The following is a 25,644-nucleotide window of genomic DNA, read 5'->3' on the forward strand; positions in this document are numbered from 1 at the left end:
TTTGTGTTAATACATGATAAAAATTCTAAAATCTTTTCTGGTTCCACTTTGTCAAAAATGTCCTTAAAAGAGTTAATTTCATAAAAAGTCCTTCTGGAATCAGTAAAAGCAGGACAGTCCAGTAAAATATGTTTTACAGTAATAGGAGTTTTCACAGACGCACACACAGCCATGCGCTCGAGACAGCAGATCCAGGCAGTCAGAGGACTGCTTCAATCTTTCACTCACTTGTACTTAGTCATTTTAGCGAACACCTCAGATACTGTTGGCTGGTTCCTGTTGGCTGTGCGTCTTTTTTACCGACGCCATTATAACGACACAGATCACTGCCTATTCACGAGTCCCGCGGAAAAAAAGTGATTGACAGGTGGTAATTATGTGTGTATCTTGCCTTTATTCATTTACTGTATGATTTGTTTATGGGTAAAACAAAGACCATGCAGGTCAGGTAGTTTAAACGGTAGGCTACAAATAATTAATTGGTCATTAATTAATTAATTATTCATAATCGAAAATCGAATCGAATCGTGCCTTCAGAATCGAAAATGAAATCGAATCGAGAATTTGGAGGATCGTGACACCCTTATCCCAAATATATTTTGAGGTCGCATAGATAAAATTTCAGGCACATATGCAACCAAAATGGTCGCAATTTCGTTCCCTGCTTTTATTACGCAAATGCGATCTCGACTTGTAATACTGCACTCACGACATTTCTCCATTTGTCATTGAAATAATGCCATAGGTAGTTGGTAGATTTGTGTAAAAGATCTGCCGGCACAGCTGGAAAAAAAATCCTAGAGGAAACACTGGAATACCTTCAATTGGATCAAACAGCAGAGCTTTTAAAGTGTCTTGAATGCATGCATCCCTGCAGGAAAGCACATAGTCCTATAAATTCTAGAATGAGCATAACATGGCAGATAACTGTTCAATATGACAAGCATTTCCCAGCATGCATTACTAAAAAAATATCATTCACAGAAATCTTCAGTTCATTCCCAAAGGAGGTTCTGCAGACCTTTTTCTGAGTTAGCAACTGTAACCAAGATGGGCGGAGTTTAGCGAAAAGTCAATCGAACTTCATTTCATTATGAATTCACCAAAGCGCTCACTTCTGACCATCTCTGCCTGTCTGTCTTTCTCATCAGCTCAGCGTTTCATCCTACTGTATGATCCATTTTAATACGAGCAGCTCATTTTGTGGTTTGAAGCGGAAAAACAGTCCTGACTAATAGGAAATGAATGAAGGCTGTCCGTGTCAGATATCACTGCTTACCAACACACTGAGTCATAGACCGAACAGCAACCCAACTTTACAGCTTGATAAAGCATCCAATTCTCTTTCCTTGGGAGTAACCAGAGTCCAGTGTGCAGAGCACTCACGCCCTCATAAGGCAATAACTGTCCACCATTTTGAGATAATTCAACCCAGGAATAAATGTTAAAAGTGACCCAAATTTGACAGGTGGCACAGAATGACGTGTTAACGCTCCCAGGATGCATACATTGATTGATGTTTTGCACTCAAGGCAGATACTTAAGACACTAATTGATTTTTTTTCTCTCATTAATTTGAAGATTATCAAGGGAAACACACCAGCTTCACCTACAGAAGAAAAGTGAGCAAGTTTTATCACTAAAGCAGTAAACTCTCTCAACCCTCAAAGCCTGATTTGCCTACAATTTGAATACTACGATCTGACAGGATTCATGTAGTCACATGTAAACCACATTCAATGTGCTGTGCAGTACAGTGCAGTGATCCTATACTGCACATACTCCTCAACAGCTCGATGCAGTGCATCATGCATATCACACAACAGACCATTCGGGGTTGACTCATACCAAAACTGACAGCTAGAAAAATATATCTAATAATAACAAACCAAGCAGTGCGTTCTCGCAGACATCTGACATGAACATGCACAAGAACTGAGAGCATGCTGAGATTTGTGAGTGCTGCTGTTGCATGCCAGGCCCTGTCCAGCATTCGGCCCGCATATGCTAACGCGCTAACGCCTTAGCACAATTCGCTAACATTAATATACAGCAAACTACATGACACATATTAACCGCAATCACCTCAGATGTGCATTTAGAGTGCTAAAACAATTGTGGCGTGTTTAGTACCGCAAACCACCACAACAAAAACACCCAAAGCAAAGCCTGCGCTGTGTATGTGTGTGTGTGTGTAGATATATGCGCGTGTATGAGTGAGGTTAACGGCGATTTCATACCGAGTAGAAGCAGCTTCAGCTCCCGTCTTGCATCGCGTTTGTCCCGGCGCAGCTGCTTATCGATTTCGGCGTTGATTCGTTTTGACTCCTTGGCCTCTTCGCTCAGGCAGCAGGCCATCATCGACTCTAAAGTCATCCCCACTGCTTTACTGTACACAGCCCGGCCTCGTCGGGGCTTCAGAAAGAAGGAAAAACGACAAAAATATCACTGCGCTCGGGCGGCCGCGGGAAAAGGGCGGCTAAAAATGAAATATTCCCCTCAATCCTACTTCTTTGAGGAAAAATTTGTTATATTGAAGAAGAGGAAAAATGAGAGGGAGATGGTTTGAGAGTGGGGGAGGGGGCCGGGGGGCCTCCGCGCTGCGTTCAGTCCTCTCCGGTTAACGGAGCCTCTACCCCGCGGATAAAGCACGGAGGTGAGAGAGGAAGAAAAACCGGGAGGATGAGGAAGGGAGGGCAGCGTCGACGACGACGACAAGGAGGAGGAGAAGGAGGTCCGGGAGCCTTATCTCGCAAATGATTGAAAAATCCAGGGCAAACTATCCTCGCGTACGTGCGACACTCCCACAACGGTTCCGCGGCGGCTCACCACCAACACGGGTCCCGGTGAAAACGGGACAGACCGCACAGTCGCCACATCCACCTTCTCCAGTCTTATCCGCCCCTTCAAATGGAGGGAGAGGAAAAAAGGATTCCTCCTCGGGAATAAGGAGGAATCGCTGTCCGATTGCTGTGTGAATGAAGCGTCACTGCTGCTTCGCAACGGTTAATTGAATAACGTCAAAAACATTCCCTTTCGTGTCGTTTTCAGATCACGAGAGCTCTCAGTCATGACACCTGTAGAATATTTTAGAAATCCTGGACGGGGGAAAAACAGCCCGTTGCTTTTAGAAATGGATTATGCCACTTTTTTTTTGCAGATGACAGCAGCGTCTCCTCCTACATCATGAGCGCACTCTAGAATGATTCCACACGGCGACGAATGATTGACAGGGAGACCAAGGCTTGGTTAAAGGAGAAGAGGCGGGAACTGCGCTCTGGGAGGCGGATGGCAGGAGCTGTCAAGTTTGGTGGACGGCGCAAGTCGGTCAGGCATTCTGAAAGTGCTCACTGCCGGGGTGTGTCTGAGGAATAGTGTGCACTGCGTAGAGGTGCTCTGGCATAGCGCTGTTTTAATTTTTCTTTTAATTCATGTTTTTTTTGTTGCAATTTGTATTAAAACAAACATGCAAAAGTTCTAAAATCGTAATTGTACTGCAATAATGTGCCCATTTCGTTCAAATAAACCAAATCAAATTAAATCAAATCACTTTTATTGTCACATCATCAGCAGCACATGTGCTATGATGAGTGAAAAGCTTAGGTGCTGGCTCCAGGCAGTACAAAATACAGCGACTGCGCAAAATACAGACAGTGCAAATAAAATAACAGTGCAAAACACAGACAGTGCAAATACAATGAATAGGTGTCCACATAGTTGTTGGCAGTATTGTTTCAAGTATGGATTGGTTAAAGTGCAGTGCATGCTACATATTGATGGTGAGCAGTGAGGCTATGGAAGAGTCTGTGTGTGGTGTGTTAAGTGTTCATCAGCCTGAAAGCCTGAGGGAAGAAGCTTTCCTTCAGCCGGCTGGTGCGTGACCGGATGCTGCGGAACCGCCTGCCTGAGCGTAGCAGAGAGAAAAGTCTATGGCTTGAATCGAATTGAAGATTAGTAACAGAAAAGCAGTACAATAATTAAATTAAAGGGAAAATAGACAGTAAAAAAAACATGACAAAAGCATTTTCAAATGAGCAAGTAACAAAAAAAAAAAAAAAAAAGATTAAGGCTTTAAATTGTTTTTTTTTTTTCGCTTTATTAGGCATAGCACTATTTATTTGTATTATTTTTATTGACATTTGTATAACAATGAACCTACAAGAGCAATGACAGAAAAGAAGTACCATAATTAAATTAAAAGAGAAAAAAGAAATAATAATCAGAAATACATTTTAAAATTTAGGTGCTAGTAGTTTTTAACTAAAACATACGTTTAAAGATTTAAAATGATGTACAGTTTTTTTTTCTTGCTTTGTTTAGTCATAGCGCTATTTATTTATTTTGTTGCCATAGGCTGCATGTTGGCACAGTGGGTAGTACGTTCGCCTCACAGCAAAAAAGGTCGCCGGTTCAAGCCTTGGCTTGGCTGAGTCAGTTGGCATTCCTGTGTGGAGTTTGCATGTCCTCCCCGTTTTGGCATGGGTTTCCTCAAAAGTCCAAAAACGTGGTATAGGTGGATTGGGTATAGGCTAAATTGTGTGGAGTGTGAATGAGTGTGTGTGGATGTTTCCCAGGGATGGGTTGCAGCTGGAAGGGCATCTGTTTCGTTAAACATTTGATAGATAAATTGGTGGTTCATTCCGCTTTGGCCACCCCAGATTAATAAAGGGACTAATCCAAAAAGAAAATGAGTGAATGAATTTTATTTGCCATTTGTATAACAATGAACATACAAGGGCAACATCACAAAATGAGTGCAATAATACAATCAAAGAAAATAAATCAACAGATAAAAGACATGACAAATCCAGTTTAAAATGTAGGTGCAAGTAGTTACATAATAAAAGATAAGTTGTTTTAAAATGATGCTAATTTGTTTGCACACTTCATTAGACATTGCATTATTCATTTATTTTTGTTGCTTTTATTGACATTTGTACAACAATGAACATAATAGCAGTAACAGAAAAGTAGTACCATAATTAAATTCTAGGGGGGAAAAGAAATAGCAAAAAGACATGACAAATCCATTCTAAAATTTAGATGCAAATACACTGTAAAAAGACATTTATCCTAAAATATCAGACGGTAAATTACAAAAATTTGCTTAAATGTCCGGCAAATTCTCTCTCTCTCTCTCTCTATATACACACACACACACACACACACACACACACACACACACACACACACACACACACACACACACACACACACACACACACACACACACACACACAGTTGAAGTCAGAATTATTAGCCCCCCTGTTTTTTTTTTTTTTTTTTCCAATTTCTGTTAAACAGAGAAAAAAACAATTTTCAACAAGTTTAATTTGATTCAACTTAAAATTTTAAGGCAATCAGGATTTTTTTACAGTGTACAAGAGTAATAAAAAAATTGGAAAAATTGTAAAAAGAAAAAAAAACATGATAAAAACCATTTTAAAATTTAGGTGCAAGTTACAAAGAATTTATTTATTTAAAAAATATCCAAATTACTGTCCACTCTTTACAAATGATCCAAAAATGTAGATGCTAGTAGCAAACTACTTAAAATCATTTTAAGGCTTTATGAAACTGTTAATGGCTTTATTAGGCAAAGCACAATTTTGTTTATATATAATTTGTTATTGCCATTTGTATAAAAATGAACATACAGAACATAAATTAATAGTCAGACATGACAAATCCATTTTAAAATGAAGGTCCAAGTAGTGATGAACTAAAAGATAAGTTTAAGGCTTAAAAATGTTTTTTTCTCTCACTTAATTAGGCATAACACTATTTATTTATTTATTTTAATTACTTGTATTGACATTTGTATAACAATGAACATGCAAGGACAATATCAGAAAGGCAGTACAATAATAAAATCAATAAAAAAGAAAAAAAGAAACAGTATTGAGACATGACAAATCCATTTTAAAATTTGACATACTAAAAGGTAAGTTTAAGGCTTTAAAATGACGTACAGGTTTTTCTCACAAGGCATAGAGCTTAAATATTTATTTTTTAAATTTCCATTTGTATAACAGTGAACACAGGGGCAATAATTAAAAATAAGTACAATAATAAACTTAAAGAAAAAAATAAAAATAAAACAAAAATAAAAAAAAATTAGATGCAAGTAACAAAATATATTAAAAAAATGTTTAAGATTTTAAAATTATGTACAGTTTTGGTTTTTCTTATTTGCTTTTATTAGTGTTGTTAATTTCACAGAATTCTTGTGCTGTATAAAACATTTCTTGAGATTTATTTGCACAAATAATTAATATTTTGTCATAACATATAATAATAAACAATTGTTTAAACCTAAAAGATTTTAAGAGGAACACTTTTGTTCTTTTTAGGTACTAGTTAGTACCCTTGAGGTATTAATATGGATCTTTTAGGTGCAAATTTGTACCTTTGGAAAAGGTACCACCCCAGTGACAGCTCGCATACCTTTATTTCTGAGAGGGTGTGAATAATAATACTTGTTCAAATTAAAATATGTTTTTTAGTATGGAAAAGAGCACATTTTGGTCTGGAAAAGAGCACATTTTGGTCACCATCCCTCTGTAATTCATGGAAAAATATTATATTTAACCTTTATATTTAAAAAACAGAAGCTGGAAGTAGAGGCTGTGAAAATTCCTGTGTCATTTTTAGAGACAGACGGACAGACAGACAACGGACGGACAGACAGACAGACAGACAGACAGACAGACAGACGGATAGATAGATAGATAGATAGATAGATAGATAGATAGATAGATAGATAGATAGATAGATAGATAGATAGATAGATAGATAGATAGATAGATAGATAGATAGATAGATAGACATAAAAATTGTGAAACTTTGCTTACATCTAGTGGACACATCAGGTATTACATGCTGAATAATTTAAAAATGCTTTGATCAAGTGTTGCTGAAAAAAGCTATTGTGACATTTATATTACATTTAAGGCTCCAAACATTTATTTAATTTTATTTATTTATTTATTTGACATGGACATCACAATTACACTGGACAACTAAATGCATTTGTTTAATTGTTTTAACAAACTTGCTAATTCTCAACACCTGTCCACAGGAGGCTTAAAAATTAGCAACATGGAAAATATAATAAATATATATACACATTACAATTATTTACATAAAATTACTAAAGGCAAAACAAACATGAAGTAAAACATAGTATAGGTAAAACTGACGCACAGAACACACACATGGATGTGTGTGGTGTATGGATGTTTCCCAGAGATGGGTTGCGGCTGGAAGGGCATCTGCTGCATAGAATATATGCTGGATAAGTTAGCGGTTCATTCCGCAGTGGCGACCCCAGATTAATATAGGGACTAAGCCGAAAAGAAAATGAATGAATGAATAAAAATACAATGAAAGAGGATATCTTCAAACTTTTGACTAGAAATATTGATAACACTTTATTTTGATGGTCCCTATTGCACACTTTGTTGACTAATCGTTGCATTGCAACCACACGCTGATTTCTCATTTGAGTATTGGTAGGCTGTCTGCTTTATCTGTTGATACTGCTCTTTCAACAGACATTAAACTTTGCAAGTACATGTCAACTTACACTAACCCTAACCCCAACCTAACTGATAATCTAATGAGAATTACTTGGCATGTACAATTGAAGTCAGAATAATTAGCCCCCTGATGTTTTTTCCCCCAATTTCTGTTTAATGGAAAAAATACTTTTTCAACACATTTCTAAACATAATAGTTTGTTCTGCAGACAGTCGAAAAAAATATATAGCTTAACAGGGCTAATAATATTGACCCTAAATGATTATTAAAAATTCAAAATTGGTTTTAATCTAGCTGAAATAAAACAAATAAGACTTTTTCCAGAAAAAAAAATATTATCAGACATCCTGTGAAGATTTCCTTGCACTGTTAAACATAATTTGGGAAATATAAAAAAATAAAAAATAAAAAAAATCGAAGGGGGCTAATAATTCTGACTTCAACTGTAGATGCAACGTAACATAAATTCAACAAAATTTGTTAAAGGGACCATCAAAATAAAGTGATACCGTTAGCAATATATTTTATATATTGCTAATGCCAAATATTTGATATATTGCTAAATAATTTAAATATTTATGTATTGATTTACATACAATAAAAAGTAGGGTTTTTCCATTACATGGAACTTTTTAAAAGGATAGTTAACCTAAATAGAAAAATTGTATTATTTACTCTTTATTATTTATGCATTTGAGTAATTCTGTGCAAATGTCAACCCTGCCATGAAAAAAAATTACGTTTTCACAAAAATATGGAAACCGTTTCTGAGTTTTTTTGGGTAAGCAAGTATTTTACAGTCCTTTATAAACATTCAAAATGTCTCTCAGTGTTTTCAAACTATTCTATTTGATTTACCAAAGTCACACAAGAGGCATTTTCACTTCCGCCACATCCATAACAGAGAGATGCCACATCCATAAGGACAATTTTTTTTTCTCATAAATGTGACAATAATAAATAAAATAAAACCAATAATTTTTGTTTTATAGAGAGCCAACTCTTATCCTTTTGGTTATTATTTTTTCTTTTTGGTTGTGCAGTTTAATTCACAGAATTTCTACCAAGTAGGGGAGACCGGGTATAGCTGAAACACAGGGAGAGTTGTAAAACTACCAGTTCCACAAATCAGGGATAAGATGGGGGTCATGCAACATTTACAGTTTCCTCAGGTTAACTTAACTATCACACATTGAGTGATGGGGTAGGTTAAAACACGTGTTTTGAAAGTATAAAAACAATTACACACACATACGAATGTCATACCTGTCAACCTTCCCGTTTTTCCCGGGATTCTCCCGTATTTTACAGTTCTACCCCGCTATCATCCCCTAAAGCTATTTTCCCGTATTTCTCTCGTATTTTAAGTCTTTCACTGAAGGGTGGCAAATAAACATTAAAGAGCCGATCCTCCCTATACGCAACTCATACCGCCGAACCACCAGAGGCCGCCACTTGCTCTTAAATGTGAGTCTGTTCTGTGCTTTCGCTTTGTTTAGACATTAAAACACTTTGAAATAAACATAAAAACGGCGTCTTTATAAACATAAAAACAGTCTCCCCTTCATATGCAATTCTCTAAACAGTCATAGCGGTGCGTGACTGTCAGCTGACGCACTCCATATTGATGAATAGACACTGTTTGCTTAACGGATTCTGTACACGAGATTTGAAGTAGAGAAAAAGTCTGGGTGTTGGGTGCGTGTTTAAACAGATATACACATAACTAATAATAATAGCATCTAAAGATGTCGATCTTGGTGGGTTTTTTATTTCAAACAGAAGTAATTTCGTCCCAAATGAGCAAAAAAAGTTAGGAAAGCAATCGAATGCTTTCATTATAATGTTAGATGTGTGCTTTTTTAAAGTGACACCTCTTATTTAATGTAATCAAATGAAAAAAAAAATCTAAATAAATCATTCGTTGCTCTTTAATCAGAATATGTGTCATACAGTGAAGAAACGGCTAATGAGATTTGAAAGCTTGATTCTATTTCATTATAATAGCTATTAATTGAACTGTTTGCTAGTTTATTTGCTGCTAATTTATACTATTTATTGTTTTTGTAAGTAATAATAAAACATATTACTGACCATTTAACTGTTTATTTACAATGAAACAACTCCAATTGAACATATTTAGTAATTTACAGATTTTTTTAAAATAATCCCTTATTATAGTGAGCATATCCCTTATTTTCACATTCCCAATGTTGACAGGTATGATGAATGTGCACATACAGACATGCACAAACACACACACAATATGCACATACACATCCAATATTCACAAATATTGTGTTGTTGCAGTCATTTATTTACAATAAAACTGTTGTTGTGGCATATCACTTAAAGTACCTTTAGTTTTTGTGCATTTTGTCTACCTGTTACAACTTACCCCAGTATGGGTTACAACCTGCCCCATGTAACAAATCTTCCCCAATCAAACCCACCCCATAGGATGTAACAAATGGCCACTTTGTATTTGTCATCATCTCACAAAGTCTGTGATATAGTTCAAGAAATTTAAATTGTTGACGTTTGTAGTAGACACATGTGGGTACTTTGCCTAAAAGTTTCAGTCATGTAGCTTAAAAAAAAGGTAGTTTTAGGTGCTAAAGAAAAATTGTGTTACAATCATCACCAGTCTCCGCTATATTGTATTCTGTCATATCCATAACATATTTATTTTCCTCATTTTAAGTACAAAACATGTTTACAGATTGATATTTTTCTGATATCTTAACCCTGTGGTCGTTCCGGTAAATATATACAAAAGTTTCAATATAATGTTAACATACTTTCTATGCGAATTCATGTTTTGAGTTTTTACTGCAACCGTCACATCTATAACGCTGGAATTGCTCATTTATTTAGTTATTTACCATTTACTTGTGACACACACATTTGAGTTTCTTTCTTCTCCACACAATCATGCATTTTTCTTCGGCGTAGTCCCTTTATTTATCGATGGTCGCCACAGCAGAATGAACAACCAACTTATCCAGCATATGTTTTACACAGCGGATGTCCTTCCAGCTGCAACTCAGTACTGGGAAACACCCATACACACACACTTACTCATACACCATGGCCAATTTAGTTTATTTAGTTCACCTACACTGTAAAAATCGTATGTGCTATTTCAACACCTTTTTGATGTTTGACATAACTTTTTGATGAATTCGTGTGATCTGATTCGTACATTTTAATACGATTTGCTTATCCCCCAATGACGGTTGGGTTTAGGGGTGGGGTTAGGTGCCAAGCCTCCTTTTTAAAATCGTACAATTTGGTATGACTGACGAATTCGTACAAATTAGCCACTAAACTGGCAAAATGTGAAATCTTAATGTTTTCTCGTGAGATCAGGCTGGCTATTTATTTAAAGAATAGTGGTAACACCATTGCACGCAATATTTTTAAGTAGTTTTCAAAACTAGACTTTTTAAAGCAAAAACTTCTTGAATGAATCAAGTGAAAATTATTATTTAATTAATAATTGTTATTAAATTGATAAATTTAATATTATTAGTGGAATGTGCTTTTATAATTAATGCAAATCCACCACCATTTACTCAAATTATTATTTTTTAGCAAAAAAAACACTTGAAAGAATGATGTAAAAATTACTAGCTTATGATGATTTTAATATGGTTAGTGGAATGTACTTTAATAATTTAAGCCAATTAACCACCATTTACTCAAATTTATTAATGAAAATTACTCATTCATAAATTGTGAAATATACAATAATGAAATACATACACAATGCAGTTTTGCCAAATATGATTTTATTACATGTTCCACTGCTAACAAAATGGTACATACAGTTTGTTAAACTTAAATTAAACCTATATTAAATTCTATTTGTTTATTATAATAGACAAATAACAGAATTAAAAATACCTGCTGTATGGCAACCATTCTCTATCAAAATCTGCCTGAATAAACCGCTCCTCTTCTGTGAGAAAATGCTGCGAACATTTTCTTCATTAATCTTAAAATTAAGCAAACAAATATTAGTATTTATATACAGTATTATATAATCTTTTAATTATTAATTTTATTTATTAATTACATTACATCATCGGGCAACGCAATAGCACACTAGGTAGTGCTGTCGCCTCACAGCAAGAAGGTCGCTGGTTCGAGCCTCGGTTCAGTTGGCGTTTCTGTGTGGAGTTTGCATGTTCTCCCTGTGCTCGCGTGGGTTTCCTCCGGGTGCTCCGGTTTCCCCCACAGTCCAAAGACATGTGGTACAGGTGAATTGGGTAGGCTAAATTGTCCGTAGTGTATGAGTGTGTGTGTGAATGAGTGTGTGTGGATGTTTCCGGCTGAATGGGTTTCGGCTGGAAGGGCATCCGCTGCGTAAAAATGTGCTGGATAAGTTGGCGGTTCATTTCGCTGTTGCGACCCCGGATTAATAAAGGGACTAAGCCGACAAGAAAATGAATGAAAATGAATTACATCATCAATGCTGTAAAAGGTTCTTGTGAAATAGAAAAACACTGTGCATATAGCTAACTTAGCTTAGCTTAGTTTAGGCTTGCCACTTAACAAGATCACTGTTGTTTTTTCCACCACACCAAAATGTTGCCTGATCGTTGCTGTTAAATTTTACAATGAAAACAATTCACTCAATTTCAATTTATAATTCAGAATAAACAAATAATCAATTTTTAAATAGCAATGGCCCAGATAGCAAGAACATTTGGGCCAAATGTGGGTGATAGCTGGCACATGTGGCTAAGGTATGGCATGGCTGAACAGATATGGGCCAGATTATTACCATATATGTTTTGCCATACATTCAGAAAAGGCGGGAATTCTCTTCTGGCTCACGGCTCCTTTTACAGTATGTGGGCCAGTTAACAAAAAACAGAGAAGAGCCTAGTAAGGCTGAGCTATGGCCGACATCGGTTGACATCAACTTCTGGCTGACTTTGGGACTGCATTTGGAAAACACGTGAAACTGAACACAGGGTGGTTAAAAATACCTGTGTATTTCTATATACATTGTATAGGCTTCTGAACAAGCTTGAAGTGCGTGTGTCTTTCTGAAAGAGCTTATTTAAGACAATAGAAATGATAAACAGTGAGCATGTTAAGAGGTAAGCATTCACAGTTGATCTGCTCCTTCAAAATGTCGTCTGATCACTGCCGTCGTTGCGATTCAAATGCAAACATCCCAATCAAATCCGCATAATTGAGTCAATATTCTTAAAATAAATGTTAAGCCATCTTTCCTCAATTTTATTAGCTTAATTGGTTTCTCGAATTAAGCCTAATAATTGCACTGGTTTGCTTAAAGTATGTCAAATTCTTGATTTTTTTTTAGAAAAGTATTCTCAATATTTTATAATAAATCCAGAACATCACATTTTTAAAGAAAACATGCACGTTATTTTTGATGACCACATAATTTTTTTTTTTTATGAAAATGACAAGGCTCAAGATTAATTTTTTACAATAGCGCATGTGTTTGGACTGTGGGGGAAACTGGAGCACCTGGAGAAAACCAAAGCCAACATGGGGAGAACATGCAAACTCCACACAGAAATGCCACTGACTTGAACCAGCGACCTTCTTGCTGTGAGGAGGCAATGCTAACCACTGGCACTGTGCCATGTCCTCAAAAGAAGATATTTTGAAGAAGGCTGAAAATGGCTAACTATTGACTTCCATAGTATTTGTTTTGTATTTTCCATGGTCCATAACATTCCTCAAAATGTCTTATTTTGTGTTTAACAGAAAACGCAAACTCATTTTGATCTACTTGAGGGTGAATAATAATAATAAAAAAGTAAAAAAAAAACTGCATTAGACCCTGACAGCAGAGGGCAGCAGATATCCATAATCAATAATGCACTTGTTCCTGTATACAAGGTGGTTTCTTCAAGCAAAAGAGGGCACTGCTCGACTACAAATGCTCTCATCAGTGTGCATGTATTCAATTGTGTACAGATCCAACTCGAGGCAAAAAACTTTTCATAATCTCAAGTCTCAAGAATAATTTATTGTCTGGCACATCCACAATACACACTTTTGCAAGATAATTTTCACCATGCAAACTTCTTTTCATTAATTTAAAAGTATAGTTCACCCAATAACTCCTCTATGGCCTTCCCAAAAAGACAGTGAGACAGTTGCAGCTCATCTGCCAGGATTCTGACCAGCACATCACACCTGTCCTCAAGTCTTCACACTGGCTCACAGTTACATTCAGAATAGATTTAAAAATATTATTACTGGTCTATAAATCACTAAATGGCCTCAATACATTACAGATATGCTCACTGAACACAAACCTAACAGATCAGGCAGATCTTTCAGTTAAAGCAGGGTGAATCCGCCATTGCTTTTTCTTATGCTGGACGATTCATCACTCACCTTATCCATCAACCAAAAAAGGACTCTGTCAGTTGTTGTGACTGCTGCAGAAAACAATCCTGAAACTACGGCTGGATCCATCTGCTCCAACTGATCTATCATGGAGGCTCTATCTACTGGACATTATTCGTCTGGAATACACCACAGCCGAAATAAATGGAGCCAGTGAAAAAACTACAATTTTGGTCAAATATGAGAGAGGATGTAACCTTTATGTTTCAATCCTGATTTTGTACTCGTTATTAAAATATTACTGTTTTTATTTTACATATTTTGTTGGGTGGATCTCGGGCTTTGTTCAAAATCAAAATGTTCAATAAAAAAAAAAAGCAGGGTGAATCTGAATCAGAATCAGTTTTATTGCCAAGGGTGCTTCACACACACAAGGAATTTGTTTTGGCTACAGAAGCTTCCAGTGTACATGAAGTGACAAGTGACAACACAAAATAAATATGAAAGAAAAAGACGATAAACATTAAACGGAGATGCAGTTAGTCAAGAAATCTGGTGACAACACCAAATAAATATGAAAGAAAAAGACGATAAACAGTAAACGGAGATGCAGTTAGTCAAGAAATCTGGTGACAACACAAAATAAATATGAAAAATAAATAAATAAATAAAAAGATGTTAAACATTAAACATCTGCAGTTAGTCAAGAAATCTGCATGTTGAATTGTATGTACAGATTTGTTATAAATATACCGGTTATAAGGTGCTGTGTACAAATGCGAATGTAGAAAGTATTGCTTTATATATGGTATATATACAAGTGCGTATGAGAAAGTATTGGACATGTTTATTGCACAGTTGGGGGATATTTAACTGGGCGAGGCAGTGGCGCAGTAGGTAGTGCTGTCGCCTCACAGCAAGAAGGTTGCTGGTTCGAACCTCGGCTCAGTTGGTGTTTCTGTGTGGAGTTTGCATGTTCTCCCTGCCTTTGCGTGGGATTCCTCCGGGTGCTCCGGTTTCCCCCACAGTCCAAAGACATGTGGTACAGGTGAATTGTGTAGGCTGTAGTGTATGAGTGTGTGTGTGTGGATGTTTCCCAGAGATGGGTTGCGGCTGGAAGGGCATCCACTGTGTAAAACAACTTGCTGGATAAATTGGCGGTTCATTCTGCTGTGGCGACCCCGGATTAATAAAGGGACTAAGTCGACAAGAAAATGAATGAATGAGGTAAATGGCCTAAGGAAAGAAACTTTTCCTGCTTTCAGTATGATTTTGTTTGGCTGCAGTTTAGTTTACATTAATGACCACACAAGGGCGCCTCTTATGTTTTGAAGAATATGAACATTTTGTTTCATACCTTTGACGATATTTGGAAAGTAAACATACAATTTTAAATTAGTATGGACAGATTGGTGATATTTGATTTGAATTTAACCGTTAAAAAACATCTAAACTCAATTTTACATGTGGATTGCTGTAGCAAAGTAATTTAGTATGATTTACGAATGCTTTAAAATATATATCCTTTCAGCAAACAACAAAATACAGTTAGACATGATTGCTTTAGGTTTAGACTGCAATATTACGGTTTATAAGTGAAACCTTAAAAGGTCCCACAGGTTACAGAGTGACATTAAATGTGTTTTAATCTATTACTCTTCCAACATAACATAGCACAACATAACTAATAAGAAATTGTGGTAAAATATGCATCCAGAAGTCTTCTCCAGACCGTTCCAAAATATATATAGTAGTCGTGGGATGATGACAATTAAAACTGAAAATCAATTTAAATCTTGCGCTGCAGCTGTCCTGGATCACATTGCTCGAATCAAATGCATTTTTCCCCCATGCTCTTTGAAATCTCTATTTTCCTCAGCTTAATCTCTATTTCAGGGGTCGCCACAGTAGAATGAACCACCAATTATTTTGCCATATGTTTTACACAGCGAATGCTTATCCAGCTGCAACCAAGTATAAGGGAAACATCCATATACACTCATATACACTACGGGCAATTTAGCTTATTCAATTCACCTATAGCAAATGTGTTTGTACTTTGGGGGAAACCGGAGCACTCTGAGGAAACCCACGCCACCTCGGGGAGAACATGCAAACTCCACATAAATGCCAACTGGCTCAGACGAGACTCAAACCAGCGTTCTTCTTGCTGTAAGGTGACAGTGCTAACCACAGAGACACCGTGCTGCCTACTCTCACATTATACACAATGCTTTATTGCAATATGGGCATCTCCACAGCTTTGAACTCACAATGAGAAGCTGTGAGAAACATATACTGCAAGACTGCTTCACTATACTCTATGCTGCCTTTCTGATAAATGCTCCACAATCTGAAATATTAGTATGGCTTTTTATTATATTTTCTTTATGTAAAAGCAAACAAATGACCAAGATGGTGAGACCTAAAAGGGGGGAAGAAATAAAAAGGGCTCGACAGCTTCTATCTCTGGTTTCTGCAGAACACGTAATTAGATTTTTATAATTCAACAGTCCTCATTAACTATTGTGGAAGTAAAATGATCTATTAAAAGTCGGTAACACTTTAGATTGATGTGCATATCGCACTTTCGGTCGGCTGCGTATCCAATCTAGACTTTACCCCTTAAAAACGGTGCCATCAAACCAGGGCCATATTTGGCCCACATGCTGTGTGCCACACTCTCAGAAATAAAGGTACCCGAGCTGTCACTGGGGTGGTACCTTCTCAAAAAGTACACATTTGTACTTAAAGGGTCCATATTGGTACCTCAAAAGTATATATTAGTACCTAAAAATTGTAAGAATTTTGTACTTAAGTAATATATGTACCCTCAGTGTTGGGCAGTAGTGTCGCTACAAGGATGATTTCTTCTTCTTCCTGTTTTACGGTGTTTGACAACAACGTTTTTGGAGCGTTACTGCCACCTCTGGTGAAACTTGCTTGTTGGAAAGATGACTGAGGGAGAGGAGTTATTTCTGAAGCAGGATTCCTTGGCTGTTTCTCAATATGCGTTCTTCAGCGGTCTTGCGTCCTCGTGTTCTCGTGCAACGTCATCATCAGCTGCCTAAGTTCAGTTCCAATACTCAAGACCGCAAGTACGGAGAACGCGTGAAACTTCCCGGATGTGATCTTGATATCGAGGACGCACTGATGCAGACTTGAGCACCGAACTCGCACTGGAAGTCCCAGAAGTCATTGCGACTGGAGATGGGAAGCGCAGCATTTTATTTAGATTTATTAACAAAGTTCAGAGATATAACTTATTCACCTCAGGAGTTTCCCTAAATGACACCGTGAAAGTAAACAATACCATGGACATCTTAATAAAGAAATAAACACATTAAGGGTGTTTGTTTGCTGAAATTCGTATTAAAATCAGTTTTATTTATATTGTGCAACATATATTTATAATGTTTTATGGAATTTTGAAAAGGGGAAAAACAATAAATCGTTGTATGAAGGCTGTAATGTTTAAATAATTTACCATTTACAACACGTGAAGGTCATGTGACCATAAGGAAGAACGCAGCATCTCAATTCTCAAAGGACGCGTTCTCTGCCCTCGCGGTCTCCTGAGTTCGTTCTTCCGAGGACACCTGGCAAGACCGGTCTCCACAAGAACGCAAGTCCGTTCTCTGCGTTCTTGGAATTGAGAAACAGCCAAGCTTGTGACCATCGGCTTGTTAAGTGTGACGTCACGTGAAGCGGCTTCCGGGTCCAAGCGCTCTATTCAACTGAATAGGGAGATTCATGAAATGGTAATAATAAACGTTTACGAATCGATTTAAGGCTTTCGACAATCACGATCGCAGTATATATGTCCATGCCTAATATCGGATGGCCAAAAAGTGATTAACTTTTTTATAAATTGTTAAATTTTTGGTATTTGTTATGCAGCAAGCCCAGAGATTGTGTACACTATATGATTTTATATAAAATTAACTTTAATGTGTGATAGGAATAAAACGTGATCATAAACGAATGATTTCTCCACTCAAATGAATGGCGGCTTGGACCCGGAAACAGTATACATACGTCACAAACACATCACCACTTAACAAGCAGATAGCTCGAGAAGTACATGTTAATTAATTTAATAATTAAATGTATTAAATTAATAATAATTTAATAATTAATTTCTGATGCTGCGCTCAAAAAATAAAAATACTTTAGTATATATTAAACTATAATGCTTATTACAATATATATATTATCAAAAATATTTCCCTTTACTATAAATGATTATAGTATTTTAAATGTGTAACACCTGGTTTTATTGGATTTTTTGTTTTAGCTGTTATATACTATAATGTGTTTGTGTTTAGTACAGCATATTATTTACAGTAAATAACTGAACTGAACTATTCTGCCTCATATTGTGTTATTATTGACTTGTGTTTAAGTTGCTTCAATTTAAAAATGAAAATTGTAAAAATAGCTTAGATGTAGCTAAGCTACTTTTGCCATGTAGCTTTAAGCTTATATTTTCCAGGGGGTAGCTTTAGTGTAGTTGAGCTACATTTTAAGTAGCTAATAGCTTAGCTCACTACATTTGTCAAGTAGCTTGCCCAACACTGTGTACCCTTGAGGTATTAATATGGACCTTTATGGTATAAATTTGTACCTTTTGAAAAGGTACCACCACAGTGACAGCTCATACACCTTTATTTCTGACAGTGCAGAGCCGAATGAATGCCTGCAGTGCCAGCTTTATGCCAAATCTGGGCCAGAATTCTTCGCTACTTGGGTCCCTTAAGATAGCTATCAATGTATAATCTTATACTGCATCTATCTAAAACCTAAACCCAACTTCTACCTTACTAACTATTAATAAAACAGCTAATAAGTAGTTTATTAAGCTTGTTAGGCTAATCGTTTGTTAATACAGTGAATTGTGACCAAAAAGTCTTTTAAATTAATATAGGAAAATTAACTTTTACAATTTTCATAAATCATCAACTCTCTACGAGCTTGTGGTATAGAAATAAAAGCAGTATTGACTTTGTTTTGATGTTCTACAGTGAAGGTCTCACCCTGGATTTACAGTATGTGCTTTAAACTGGATCTGAGCAGAGATCTCTTTATTCCCGCCAGTTTCCAATAGCAACCATACATGTGCAGCTCGGGGCCGCGACCGGAGAGTTCCGCGGGGAACGGAGAACTTTCTCTCGTCATCTGATCGCACGGCGGGAGGTTTGTGATTTCACCACACAACCGGTGGTGACGGAAGGTGGCAAATGAGTGCCAGAACTCCGTTACACCACAGTTGCCAAGTTTGCGGTTTTCTCCGAGGCGGCTTTTAAACTGTTGACAAAGGCTGAATATTTTCCCACTGGTTGGTAAATTGCATAAACTGTGTTTTCAATGGTTGTAGGCTTAAACATTTAATGTTCTACCAACGGCAAAAAATGTGCTAGGAGAATGAAGAAAGCTATATTCCTAATACAGCAGAACAGTGAAAAGTAGAACTGTGGGTTGCCATGTTCGTGATTTTAACGCGAAATAATGCTTTTAAATTGACACGTCTTGATTTTACCCACACTTTAACAAACGTTGAGTTATTTATTTAACCCAATGGTTGAGTCAAACATGATTTGTGGCTTTGTTGGGTTATTTATAACCTTTATTAGATTTTTTAATAGTAACCTGTTGAGTTAAATATTTGGTGCTTTGTTGGGTTACTTTTAACCATTTATTGGTTATTTATTTAATAACTTAAATAATTTTTTTTTAAAAATTTTTTTAAAATTTTGAATTTCAACAGTCAACTGATTTAACTGACAAAAAAAGAGTTGTATTAATATGCATACGTATGTTGTTTTTGCGTTGTAAATTTACGTCTTGCTGAAAAATCCAGCTTAAACCAGCCTAGGCTGGTTGGCTGGGTTTAGCTGGTCGACCAGGCTGGTTTTAGAGGGGTTTTGGCGATTTCCAGCCTGGTCTTAGCTGGTCAGGCTGGAAAATGACCAGCTAAATCCAGCTAAAACCAGCTTGACCAACCTGGTTTAAGCTGGACATAGCTGGTTTTAGCTGGGCTCCCAGCCTGCTGATGAAGCTGGTTTTAGCTGGTCATCTCCCAGCCTGACCAGTTAAGACCAGGCTGGAAATGGCCAAAACCCCTCTAAAACCAGCCTGGTCAACCAGCTAACACCAGCCAACCAGCTGGTTTAAGTTGTTTTTTTTCAGTAGGGTATTTAAGCTGTAACTCAATAATATTGTTGTTCTTTTTTATAAAAAAACTCTCCGTGTTGAGTTTTTTTTTATATTTGTTTCACCAGCTCTCTTAATCATTGATGATACAAATGCACACTTCACAGCCCCTTTCTCTACCTCCTGTGTTCATCTCGACAGTTTTTTTGGGGAGGAAATGATACACATATTTGGGATTTTCAGCTGTCATTCTCGCCTTTAGGACCCAGCGAAGACATTTATTTATTTACACAGCCATAATTCTAAAATTAACAGTAGTACTTCAATAGTAATACCAGAATGGAAAAAAATAACATTTAATCAAAATTATATAACCCAATGCATTGCGTTAAAATAACCCATAGTTGGAAAGGTGCTATAATAAGTTGGGTTATATGTTGGGGTATTTTTATCCCGACTATTTTAACAGAGCACCCTTTTCATGTCTTGTGTCATGTCATCAGCATCTCAGATTCAAAGTTTTTAATATGTTGATTAAATGAAATACATTTATATGTATTTATGTATGTATCTTTGCAAGGCATTTCTAAAGTAGCATCCATGGACAGGACAGTATAATCGCAAACAAAACCACCATCATGAAGTTTTTCTTTTATTATTTTAGCAAACAGGATTGTAAAAAAAAACATTTGTCTTCTCTCATTCACTGCGCTCTAAGGCTGTTTCTCAATATGCGTTCTTCAGTGATCTTGTGTCCTCATGTAACATGATCAACAACCGCCAAAGTTCAGATCCAAAACTTAAGACCGCAAGAACCGAGGAGGCATGAAAGTTCCAGGATGTGTTCTTGATATGCAGGATGTGTCGAAGTCCTAGAAGTCATTGCGATTGAGTAAAGGAGATGGAAGCGCAGCATTATTTAGTTTCATTATTTAACTTCAGACTTATTTATCTCAGGAGTTTCGCTAAATGAGACGCTGAAAGTAAACATTAACATGAAAATCATAAAGGATAAAGGATAAGCACATTAGGGTGTTTATCGGCTGACATTCATATTAAAACCTGTTTTATTTGTATTGTGCAACGCATATTTGTAATGCATTTTATTTACAGTTGAAGTCAGAATTATTAGCCCCCTCGTGTTATTATTGTTCAAAGGAGAGGATTTTTTCAACACATTTCTAGACATACAGTAATAGCTTTACTTGATTTATTTTATCTTTGCCCTGATGACAGTGAATAATATTTGACTAGATATTTTTCAAGACACTTCTATGCAGCTTAAAGTGACATTTAAAGGCTTAACTAGGTTTATTAGGTGAACTAGGCAGGTTAGGGTAATTAGGTAAGTTATTGTATAATCATGGTTTGTTCTGTAGACAGTCGAAAAAAATGTAGCTTAAAGGGGCTAATAATTTTGACCTTAAAATGGTGTTAAAAAAATTAAAAACTGCTTTTATTTTTGCAGAAATAAAACAAATAAGACTTTCTCCAGAAGAAAAAGATATTATCAGACATACTGTGAAAATGTCCTTGCTCTGTTAAACAACATTTGGGAAATATTTCAAAAAGAAAAGAAGAATTTCTAAGGTGGCTTATAATTCAACTTCAACTAAGTTGGCGGTTCATTCCGCTGTGGTAAAAAGGGACAAAGATAAAAATAAAATGATAATTATCGTTATCTGTTTGAATGTAGGTGACACAGTGACGCAGTAGGTACTGCTGTCGCCTCAGAGCAAGGAGGTTGCTGGTTCGAGACTCGGCTGGGTTAGTTGGCGTTTCTTTGTGGAGTTTGCATGTTCTTCCTGTGTACGCATTGGTTTCCTCCGGGTGCTCCGGTTTCCTCCACAGTCTAAAGACATGCGGTACAGGTGAATTGGGTAGGCTAAATTGTCCATAGTGAATGTATGTGTGTGAATGAGTGTGTAAGGATTTCCCCGAGATGGGTTGCGGCTAGAAGGGCATCCGCTGCATAAAACAAATGCTGGATAAATTGGCGGTTAATTCCGCTGTGGCGACCCCAGATTAATTAAGGGACTAAGCCAAAAAGAAAATGAATGAATGAATGTTTGAATGTGTGTTGATCATCACCTGAAAATCATTCTCTCTGTTGCATTTTCAGGTGTACCTTTGTGAGCCTAAAAATGTAATCCAAACATTCCTTACTAGTGTTGGGATCCACAATTGGAATTTTGGAAGAACAATAGCAGTTTGAGAGATGTGAAAAGGTAATAATGACATATTTTTCGTTTTCTTAACCTTGTCTTAATTTCACACAGAAGGACTGCGGTCCTGTTTTTCCCCCACTCCAATGACTCCATAGTCATTCCCACATTCCCTGTCGTCCAGCTCTCAGAGACAATGAATTGGAAAACCCCACTCGCTATGGACACATATGGTAATGCTTCATGATTATTGCTTCTGCTAGGTCAGGGGATCGTTTGTAAGAAGGGGTGGTCTATGGATCTGAAGTATTATTAAGACGTCAGTTCTGCCTTCTAGCCATTGTACATCTGATTAGGGCAATTAACCTAACCCTGCTCTTCCACTGGGACTCCACACTACAATTAATGTAACCACAGTGATGCAAAAATCTGGGATAATCAGGATGTTGAACATTGGTATTATTTTAAGTAACAAAAAGGGATTTCCCCCTATTTGCCATTTATTAAAAAAAATCATTAAAAAAAGTACAGCAAATTTTATAGCTAATTATTATTTCTGTTTGCAATTCTAACATGAAATGTAAAGTTTGAATGAATCTCTGGCATCCACAAACATCATGCTGTACATCAAACACTTGAAAATGAGGGAATTTAACCTCCTGAGACCCCGCTCACTGACTTGTGTCCTCTGTAGTGGACATTGCGTTTTCATGAATGTCCTTTTAATTTATTGAGCTACTCTGTCAAGTTCTGTTGTACTGTGCAGAGGGGGGCTTTCTAGTGATATGTCATTTGATGGGCTGGCATGCTAGCAACCACTTTTTTACACTGCATCCAAAATGGCCGACATACAAAAAAGCACATTTTATGGGAAGGAGAGAGGCATGTAAAATTTTGCTTTTTAAATGTTTTTTTTACTATTATCATTACATTTTTACATTATATTATTTTTTATATTATTACATTTGTTTATTAAAGTGTCAGGAACAATACATTTAGCTTTCCAAGCTGTTAACCTGTTAGTGTTTCAAAATATCATCCTTTTTTTAAATGTCCACCGTAGTGGACACCAGGACCATCTTAATGTAATTAAGGACTGCAGGCTGTAGGGCAGTGATCCTCAACCACCGGTACTGGTCCGTGGAACAATTGGTACCGGGCCACATAAGAAATCATAAATTATTTCTGTAGAAAATATTCCCCCCACGACTTGGTTTCTTCCACTCACCCCCGCCATCTCACGTGACAGACTATGCCAAAATCCACCACAGAGCGGGAAGAACGATAGAATAAAGCTCAGTGGTGGTTGTTAATAGTTTAAAGTTATAAAACAGGTATTATAGACCAATTACCATGTTTGTAAACATTCAGGATGCGCGCGCAGGGAGGTGGCAGAAAGCAACTGGGAGCCCCAGCATTTACAGCGAGGGAATGACATCAGATGCGGTGCAGAGTTTGTTGTTGTCTTAGAAATAAGATATATTACTTACATATTATATATATTATTTACATAATGCTTTCAGCATATTATAACATCACGTCACCCAGTGACAAGCACAGTGATTCGGCAAAATTAACGTTAAAGTGAGCGGCGTTCGTCTGATAGGTTCATTTGCGACAGCACCCTCCCAATGAATATTGAATAAGACGAAGTGATCAAGCATCCAGCCCCAAATATACAATCACATTGAAGCTCCGAGTGATTTTACAAGAGAGAAGTTAAAGGTCTACAAGTCTTTAGATGCCAACAATTTTGTTCTTTGTGGTCATGTGCAAGAAATAATGCTCCACGATGACCAGATTCAAGAGCTAAACACCGAGATTCCGCCTAGCCAAAGACAAGGAAACAAGACGGAGCTAACGTTATACAAGGCCTGGGTAATTAATCACCATCACGCAAGACAACTGCATTCTGACAGTGAACTTCACCTGTACGGCAGGGTATGTGAACCTACACATAGAGGTAAAGTTGGTTTTATATTCGCACATTCAGACTTTCTCCTTAATAATATAATTTCATAAAAATATTATTTGCAAACTCTAAATAGCGAAATCATATTAGCAGCAGCCAATGACTAACGTTATCAAAGTACAGCATTGTTCACAGTCAAATAAACAGTGCTAATGTTGTTTTCAAGTCACACTTGCAGGTTATTTCAGACCGAATATTCAAAGTGCCGTGGTAAACAATATAGGGAGTTTGTCACAAGTTGTCACTGAATGAATGTGTGAATATAAAATCAAGTTTACCTTAACAAACGTAACTTTCACGTTTCATTCTTAGCATCATCATTTCAGCAATCAAAAACGAGTGATGTGTCTGATTCAGCATAGCGTGAACTGACCTGATATGACATGAGAACTGCAGAGTCCAGCATTTCTAATTAGCTCCTCACTTCATTCAGCTCCCATTTAGCCAAAGACGTCTGCATTCGGTATTAAAGCAGTGTGTGGTGTATGGTAAAAGTTAAGTTTTCTATTTTTGGACTCGAATTCGGCATCCTACTGCAAAACACGACATCTTTCCCATTGCAGCCTGTCTGTTTTTTGCAACCGGGGACCGGTGTGACGTCATGTGTGACGTAGGTTAGTAATTGGTCTATAGGGTCCAAATCAGCAGAGCATTTAAGTATTGTGCATATATGTGTGCGTGCATCGCTTAGTAAGTACCAGAAATCATTGCAATATGTATCTATATGGAGTTTCACATAATCATACTCATTAGAGCTGTAACATGCCAATGCATACATTTAATTCGGCTATACGGTTAATATGTTCGTCAGTTGAAATGTTTGGCACAGATGTTATGTATTCGATGCATATAAACCTTGATTGAAACATTATCAGACCGCGATGGTGCAACTAGTATGGAATCAGATTAGTCTCAAAAGAAATTCACGCAAAAAATCATTAGATATAATCAGGGCCGGAGTGGGACTTCTTTTCAGCCCTGGAGTTTCAAGCCTTCGACCGGCCTACCTCAGTTTACGACTGACTATATTAAAATAAGGTAATTTCCAATTCAGTTTCTAATTACACTATCAAGTCTTTTTAAAAATAGCAGCTGCTTTAGAACTTCAAATGTTCAACAACCTTACAGTTTTATATGTCTTAACAATAAAAATGAAAAAACTCAGGTGAGGATCGAACACGGGTCGGTGGCTTGATAATGCAATGTGCTGACCACTAGACCACAATGGAACTACTATGCTTACCTTGCCGGAATGATAATTCATCATTCTGCAGGCTATTTTGCTCATGAGGCTGCGAGACAATAAATAAGAAGAGCGGAGCTGCGGCAAAATAATGGATAAAAAGAGTGAGGCGATGGTCAAATAATTAAATAAATAAAAAAAAAGTGCGACTGCTACTGCTGCTTTCTCCGTTCGCCATGCTGGAGAGAAACAGTCTGCGCAAATGAAGCGCAGCGTTGGTGTCA

At 36.8% G+C, this 25,644-nt stretch overlaps 1 protein-coding gene across 5 annotated transcripts in view; it reads right to left on the bottom strand.

The window, feature by feature from the left end:
- The window catches only part of gna11b (guanine nucleotide binding protein (G protein), alpha 11b (Gq class)), an 89,873-nt gene extending 86,649 nt beyond the window's left edge, over positions 1 to 3,224 (bottom strand). For 4 of the 5 annotated variants that reach the window (XM_087239311.1, XM_087239312.1, XM_087239313.1 and 1 more), the window contains exon 1: positions 2,241 to 3,224. In XM_087239311.1, coding sequence (XP_087095437.1) covers positions 2,241 to 2,376 — 136 coding nt within the window. In that variant the 5' untranslated portion in view covers positions 2,377 to 3,224. 5 annotated transcript variants of the gene reach the window in all.
- Positions 3,225 to 25,644: the final 22,420 nt, after the last annotated feature.

Source organism: Danio rerio, chromosome 2 (genome assembly GCF_052040795.2).
Source record: "Danio rerio strain M-AB ecotype USA chromosome 2, GRCz13ab, whole genome shotgun sequence".
In the NCBI taxonomy this organism is placed as follows: Eukaryota; Metazoa; Chordata; class Actinopteri; order Cypriniformes; family Danionidae; genus Danio; species Danio rerio.